This window comes from Bubalus bubalis, chromosome 3, assembly GCF_019923935.1.
Source record: "Bubalus bubalis isolate 160015118507 breed Murrah chromosome 3, NDDB_SH_1, whole genome shotgun sequence".
Taxonomy (NCBI): Eukaryota; Metazoa; Chordata; class Mammalia; order Artiodactyla; family Bovidae; genus Bubalus; species Bubalus bubalis.
The window spans coordinates 55652081-55660051 of record NC_059159.1 but is presented as its reverse complement, the minus strand read 5'-3'; the positions used below and the strand labels follow the sequence as shown (position 1 = coordinate 55660051).

The 7971-nt window shown below is 57.3% G+C and overlaps 1 protein-coding gene across 1 annotated transcript; it reads left to right on the top strand.

The window, feature by feature from the left end:
- Positions 1-3692: 3692 nt before the first annotated feature.
- NOG (noggin) lies at positions 3693-5663 on the top strand. The gene has a single exon (XM_006076220.3). It carries the CDS (start codon positions 4280-4282, stop codon positions 4976-4978), a length of 699 nt encoding a protein of 232 aa, XP_006076282.1. The 5' UTR covers positions 3693-4279; the 3' UTR covers positions 4979-5663.
- The last annotated feature ends 2308 nt before the right edge of the window (positions 5664-7971 follow it).

Sequence of the window (7971 nt, the reverse complement as noted above, 5' to 3'; positions counted from 1 at the left end):
AGAGCAGCAGAAGCATGGAAATGGGTCAGCTGTTGAGTCCCCCCAAGAAATCCTAGCTCCCTGCCCCCTAAGCTCCTGAAGGCCAGGAGCCATGGAGAACAGCTCAGCTGCACATGCTGAGTGGACAGAAGACAGGCCCAACAGTGCTGGGGGTGATTCCAACAGAAGCACAGGCCCTTCAAGGCCCTCTGGCTCAAATCAGAGATGGTCAGTCGAGGGCGGTGGGGTTCCTAGAAGAACTAACATATGTTGGAAGTCTATTGCCCACTGTTTACTCTGCCATGGGTACTGAGCTAAGCACAGCCTCCTTTATTGCTATAAAGGATACAGAACACAGTTCTGAGAGGTGTGTGTGATCCCCGTCCTACAGAGGAGGAAATGGAAGTTTGGAGTTAAGATGCCCATGTTGAGAAGATAGCCCAGCTGGTGAGTGGCAGGACCAGAATTCTAACTGAGGTCCACCTGGTGCGAAGGTTGTCTTTATGCTGAGTTTCTCTGTTTATGACAGTTACTGTCCCATTCCCACACCCCAGCTCTTTTGGCTGTCCCTGATATGCTGTGCTTCCCTTTTTTATACAAACTCAAATCTCCTCCTCAATCTACTCAGATAAATATATCCTTTTTCTTCATCAAGCCCAGCTAAAGTTCAGCTCACTATTAAGGTATTAGTAGTACTTAGCATCTGATAAACAGCATGCCCAGATTTACCCAGTACCTAAGTATATGGGCTACGCTAGTGTGGCAGGGAGTGGGGACGTGATTGCAGGCGCCCCAAGTGGGGCATTTCAGAACTCCACACTGAAGAAGAGGAAGTGTGGTTTGAACAGACCATAGCTTATAATCATTTCGACTTTTTGGGTCATCATGAAAGTGAAAGTGAAGTTGCTCAGTCGTGTCCGACTCTTTGGGAACCCATGGACTGTAGTCTGCCAGGCTCCTCTGTCCATGGAATTCTCCAGGCAAGAATACTGGAGTGGGTTGCCATTTCCTTCTCCAGGGGATCTTCCTGACCTGGGATCGAACCCAGGTCTCCTGCATTGCAGGCAGATTCTTTACCATCTGAGCCACCAGGGAATCATCATAATGTACTATAAAATTTCAAACATTCAGAAGATAGCATTAAATTGCAATATTTACCAAAAGTGGGCATGAGTGTTTTAAAAGATTGCAAAACACTAGTCTTATGCTCTTAGGGGAATTTAGAGATTTTTTTTCCCACACTCTGCTAAAGTTTTCTTCATACACTTATCATATCCCCCTTCCCTGGACTGCAATCTCAGATGGTAGCAATTGATTGTGAGTTCCTTCTCTCCTTTGTGTTTCCTCTCCAGAGTCTTCACCCGGTGGACATTCTATAAACAGGTCACCCAATCTATTGTCTGACATGGATTGTTTTCATTCTACCCCATCTAAATAAAGGACTGAAGGATCTGGGCTGCTTTTCAAACAAAAACAGGTGATTTGAAGGAAAGGAGAGGAGATCAATGGAAGAGAAGACAGCACAAGAGAACGTCACTAAAAGGAACCCGCCATCTCGGGAAAGCTGGGCTAGAATTTAACCTTTTGAACTCTTTACTGAAAAATTATTCTCTTAGTTAATTCGCAGCAGTGGCAGAACTGTTCTGGAACATTTAATCTTCCTAAGAAAACAAACCAGTGCCAAGCCCCCTAAAGCACATCAAAAAGAAAGGAGTGCGGTTTAAGAGTCCTAGTGTGTGCGAGGTTCTAGTCCCACCTTATTTCAGAATCAATCCAATTCACGCAACCGATTGGTTGTTTTTATCTCCTGTATTCATCAAAGCAAGATTTCCTTGTAGGCAGTACCTTGATTGTCTAATTCTAGAAACTGTCTAGACCTGAAAGTTTAAGGAACTGTTTTCAGCTGAAACTAGCCATCCCTCCCAATTGCTGGGGTTTTCCAGAAATACTGTGCCTCGGAACAACGGTGTTTCCTTAGATGATAAACTTCTGTGTGTGTTTCCTGGGGGTGGGGGTGGGGTGGGGTGGGGTGGGGTGGGAGGGAAGCCGCACAGGTTGAAAGGAAAAAAACAGGTCTTTGGGGAAAGAAACTGGAGTGATTCAGGCTGTCAAAACGAGACTTCTAACTCCACTCCGTGGAACGCTGTGAATAGTTGAGTCTTCCACGCCGAGTCTCTGTTCTCCAGCTTTTTCCATACTCCAATCACAGCCCCTCCATGGAACCTGAGTTTGAGTGTTCAAGCTTGGATTCAGCCCCTCATTCAAGGAATAAAATGACCAGAAGTGTCATTTCAATATCCACCTCCCATAAGAGACAGACTGCTCCTGGAAGAGAAAGCATCATGGAGGTTTATTCAGAACCACGGAAAGGCAGATCGTAAGAGTCCTGTGGTTATGTCGCTAACGCAGAAAGTAAGGTGTGCGGTGGTCCAACAGTGGCTCATCCGAGGTTAACACAGTCCCATCAGGGCGGACCCCTGCCAGGACTCAGGTGCCCTGCCGCCAGTTCCTCTGCGAAAGAACGGAACAGACTCACTCGTCGGCGCGCACGCACACACACGCACATCAGCACGTCCACGTCCACACAACGACGCGGACACTGAAACAAACCGAGTCGGGCCAAGTGGACAGCAAACAAATCCACCTCTCCGGGCCCCCCCTCCAGCTCCGGATGCAGGGCTCGCCGAGGGCCGGCAGAGGGCGCGCCGCCCCCAGGGAGCCGAGACGCGGCCGCGCACAGCCGGGAGGGCGAGGGGAGCCCCTGAAGCCGGACGCGCCCCTCCAGCTCGGCCACTCAGGGTGCAGGGCCTGGCCGAGGGGACGGGGAGGGTGAGGAGCGGACCCCCTTGAGGGCCCGGGGAACACACGGGCCGGAGGCTTCCTAGGAATTGCATCACGCTGCGCAACGCTGCGGTTCCTGGAGTCCTCCGGCGCAAAGTGTGTGTGTGTGTGTGTGTGTGTGTGTGTGTGTGTCTGTGTGTCTGTGTGTGTCTGTGTGTGTCTGTGTCTGTGTGTGTGTGTATCTGTGTGTGTGTGTGTGTGTCTGTGCGCGCGCGTTGGGGGGAGGGGGAGGGGACTTAGACCGAGCCCAGGAGAGAAGAAGGCGAGACGCGCCCGGGGAAAAAGCTCCCTGCACATGGAGACATTCCTTGCACCGAACTACACCGAGAAGCGAGCCCCCAGCACCGCCCCGCAGCTCCCCTCCCGGGGCAGAGTACCCAGCTAGTGAGGATCTTCCCACCCCCGCCTCGACCACCCCCCAAAACCGGCCCTGCACCCTCCAGCCCGGTTCCAGCGCAGCCGCGAGCCTTCCCCGGGACTGGCCCTGGCGGGGCGCCTAGAGCCCCAGTTGCATTGCTCCAGGAGAAAGGAGGGGGGCGGTGCATTTTGCCGGAGGAGGAGAAGGGGGGTGGGTGGTGGGGGAGAGAGAAAATTGCGCGGAGACCTGCCAAGCGCCACCGCCGCCGCCGCCGCCGCCTGTGAGCTCCGGCGGGCAGCCGGGCTGTCGGCTTCCCGGGGCATCTGGGTCCGGCGGGGCACAGCCCGGGCGCTTTCGAAGCCGCCGCCGCCGCCTCCGCGGCGAGTGCAGGCGGCTTCCCCCGGAGCCTGTGCGGCTCCGGCTCTTCGGGGGTGGAGAAGTGGGGGGTGGGGTTGTTGTTTGGGGGGAAGAAGGGGGAGGGGGCAACGCCGAGAGAGTCAGTGGTTTCCATGGTGATGGAGCTGAAAGTGCAGGAAATTTAAAGGCTTGGACCCTGCGAGACAGACAAACCGGTGCCAACGTGCGCGGACGCCGCCGCCGCCGCCGCCGCCGCCGCCGCTGGAGTCCGCCGGGCAGAGCCGGCCGCCGAGCCCCGAGCAGGCGGAGGGAAGTGCCCCGAGGACCGGCCCGAGCCGCGGCGCTGCCCCGAGCGGCCGGACGACGAGCCGCGGGAGAAGGAGGCGGGGAGAGCGGCCAGTCCACGCGCCCCGCGCCGCCGCCGGCCCGGGAAAGCAGCGAGCAGCCGGCGCCCCCCGCGCCCGCGGTCGCCCTGGAGTGGTTTCGGATGCCCCGCCGCGGCCGCCTGCCCGCGTAGAGCCGGGAGGAGAGTGGCGGCCCGCTTGCGCGCCTCCTTTCCGCCGGGGTGGGAGCCGGCGCCGCGCGAAGGGCTCTGCGGGCGACTCATGCTGCCGGCCCTGCGCCTGCCCAGCCTCGGGTGAGCCGCCTCCGGAGAGACGGGGGAGCGCGGCGGCGCCGCGGGCTCGGCGTGCTCTCCTCCGGGGACGCGGGACGAAGCAGCAGCCCCGGGCGCGCGCCGGAGGCATGGAGCGCTGCCCCAGCCTGGGGGTCACCCTCTACGCCCTGGTGGTGGTCCTGGGGCTGCGGGTGGCACCGGCCTGCGGCCAGCACTATCTCCACATCCGCCCGGCTCCCAGCGACAACCTGCCCCTGGTGGACCTCATCGAACACCCGGACCCTATCTTTGACCCCAAGGAGAAGGATCTGAACGAGACGCTGCTGCGCTCGCTGCTCGGGGGCCACTACGACCCGGGTTTCATGGCCACCTCGCCCCCCGAGGACCGGCCGGGCGGGGGCGGAGTGGCGGCCGGGGGCGCCGAGGACCTAGCCGAGCTGGACCAGCTGCTGCGGCAGCGGCCGTCGGGGGCCATGCCGAGCGAGATCAAAGCGCTGGAGTTCTCCGAGGGCTTGGCCCCAGGCAAGAAGCAGCGCCTGAGCAAGAAGCTGCGGAGGAAGTTACAGATGTGGCTGTGGTCGCAGACCTTCTGCCCGGTGCTGTACGCGTGGAACGACCTGGGCAGCCGCTTCTGGCCGCGCTACGTGAAGGTGGGCAGCTGCTTCAGCAAGCGCTCGTGCTCGGTGCCCGAGGGCATGGTGTGCAAGCCGTCCAAGTCCGTGCACCTCACGGTGCTGCGGTGGCGCTGTCAGCGGCGCGGGGGCCAGCGCTGCGGCTGGATTCCCATCCAGTACCCCATCATTTCCGAGTGCAAGTGCTCATGCTAGAACTCAGGGCCCCCCGCCCGCACCCGGACACTTGATCGACCCCCACCGACGCCCCCCGCACGGTCTCCAACCAGTTCCACCACCCTCTCGCGAGGGGATTCAATGAACTTTTATTTTATTTTTTTTTTTTTTTTGCTACAGAGACCTAGCTTTCTGGTTCATGTAATGCACTGTTTAACTGTGTAGGAATGTATATCTGTGTGTATATACGGTCCCAGTTTTAATTTACTTATTAAAAGGTCAGTATTATACGTTAAAAGTTACCGGCTTCTACTGTATTTTTAAAAAAAATTTTAAGCAAAAGGAAAAAACGAACAGAGAAAAGAGAGACTTATTCTGGTTGTTGCTAATAATGTTAACCTGCTATTTATATTACAGTGCCCTTCGCATGGCGAAGCAGGGGGGGGAAAGTTATTTTTTCTTAAAGTACAAAGAGAGGGGAGAACTTTTGTAGAGGGACTTTTAAAAAGCTATTTTCCATTCTTCGGAAAGTGTTTTGGTTTTCCTTGGACCTCGAAGAAGCTATAGAGTTCAATGTTATTTTACAGTTATTGTAAATATAGAGAACAAATGGAATGACTAATCATTGTAAATTAAGAGTATCTGCTATTTATTCTTTATAATATCCCGTGTAGTAAATGAGAAAGAAGTGCAGAGCAGGATTAAAGAAAACCACTAAAACCGACTGCGCTCCACACTGCGATTCTCTGTGTTGGTGATTGATGGGGGGTTGGGGGTGGGAGGGGCGGGTAGGGGGTGCCGCTGTGCTTACGCTGCCTGTTGGGAGAAGGGGCTCATCCCTTCTTCTGGGGTGATGGAAGTGACCGCTCAGTTTTTCATGGGGGGGGGGGCTATTCTCAAACTCCTCACTTGAGCATCACGTGGCCTCCTCCCAGTCTCCCAGCCTTTTCTCCCTATGTCACCAAAGCTCGGGCCCATCATGACCTCGACACCCAGCCGGCCCCCTGGAGCTGACCCCAGGCTGGGCCGAGGGGCGGGGATGGGGGGGAGGGTGGGCGGCCGCTTTGTCCTGCCTGACAGGCCCTTCACAATGGGGACACGTGTCTTTCACACCTACCCTGGGGGCGGAGTGCCGCTGAAACTTGACCCCCGAGGAATGGGGGGGTGGAGGAGGGAGATCAGAGCGCGCCCACCCAGATCCCGCCACCCCTCCCGCTTCGCACATCCCCCCCCCCCGCCCCCACTCCAGCAACCCGCCCGCGTTAACCCTTTGCACTCCCGGAAGCTATGGGGAGACTATCCCTTGGAATCGACACTCACAGCCTCCAGGGTCCTGCAGGTCTGAGGCCCCGAAATCCAGGCCCTCGGCCAGAATTACTGGGGATAGCTGGGAGATTTGACACTCACCTCCTCCTCCCTCCTCTGAGACCTAAGAAGGGCTCAGAGGAGTCCGAATTTGGGTGAAAAGACGTCACCCCCGGGGATCTGCAGCTGGGCACCGGGTTTTCCCCCCTCTGGACACTTACTCCACGTGGGGGTGGGATAGGGAGGAGAAATCGGAGTCACATCTTTGAGCGTGTGGGTACCATAGGGGGCAACAGGCCTGTGACCTCTTAAAGGGACGTGCAAAACATGTCCCCCCCCTCGAGAAGCCACCGTCCCGAGGCCGGCTAGGGACTCGCGCGCGTCCCTGCGCCTCAGCCCGCGGTGGCGCCCATCCGCGCCGCTCCACGTGGGCCGGCTTCCTGACACCGCTCAGCACTCCTTTTATTTATCTTGGACTCCGCAGTCGCTCTCCTGTGCTCCCTCCCCACCCCCTGGCCACCTCCCCGCGCCTCCCTCCCGGCGTCCCGCCCCCCAGGCCGGAGTCCCGGGGAATCTATGCTAATTATTTCAAACCTGCGCTGGTCCCTGGCGCAGCCGCCGAGCCCCCGGCCCCGCCCGCCCCGTCCCTCCAGCCGGGCGCTTTCTTCCCTCCCGACGCAGCCTCGGTGGCTCCTCGTTTCAATAGCCTGGCTCGGGAGCCGGACCCCCTCCCCGGCGCTGCCTCCGTCAGCCGTGGGACAGACGTTAGGGTATTCATTAACTGAGAGCAGAGGAATAACGGCATTATTCCCCCCAGAGAGGGCACCCTGCCCCCGCGACTATCTGAGGCTTCATTGTAAAAGGATTAAAAGTTAAAGACCTCCATCTTATGATTCTTTCATTTAATCTTCCTGGCGCCTGGGAGACATGCTCGATGGATGATGGCTTTTAAAATATTCCTAATGTCGGCTACCTTAAGACTCCAAGCCCGGCAAACAAACGTAATTTATTTCCAGAAGAAAGGGGATATTGAGATGTTTAAGTTTATGAACCGCCGTCCCCATGTATATTTGTTAAGTTCTGACAAATACCCAAATAATGTTAAAATCAGCCATTCATCACTTATGAATTTATGCAAAACTTTCTGTGCCCCGGGCCAATATTTTTTTAGACAGAATTTCTCTTGCACAGGGCGGGGGAGGTGGGGCGGGGGGGAAGAGGAGGGGGCTTACGGGGCGGGGGGGAGCCGAAAGCAAGAATTTTCATGCCTGGTAAACACGCGAATTATGCGAAGAGAGTTATTCCCAGCTGGGCGGGCAGCCAAAACTCGGAGAGCGCGCCGAGGCCAGCGCCCCCGCCCCCACGTTGGCAATGTCATTGGATTACAATGCGAGGTCTTCCCCTCGCGACGCCCCCTCCTCCCTCCGCCCTCAGGCCCGCCTGCCCCTCCTCCCCACCCCTGCCCACTTGGAAAACCCGCTCGCAGCCGGCGAGCTTCTCGGCTTTCAGAGCGGGAGTCCGCGGGAGCTAGGAGGACCCGGGCTGCAGACGTGACCAGCAATAGACAGACCCCTGGACAGACAGAACCAAAGGGCAGACCCGCAGCGGTTCCGGACCAGCAGAGAAGATCCAGCAGAACCCAGCCAGCCCCACAAGAGAGCGAAGGCGGTGCTGGCTCCTGGAACCTTGTGACTAACGCACAGCCGTTAGGTCTCCATTATTATTAA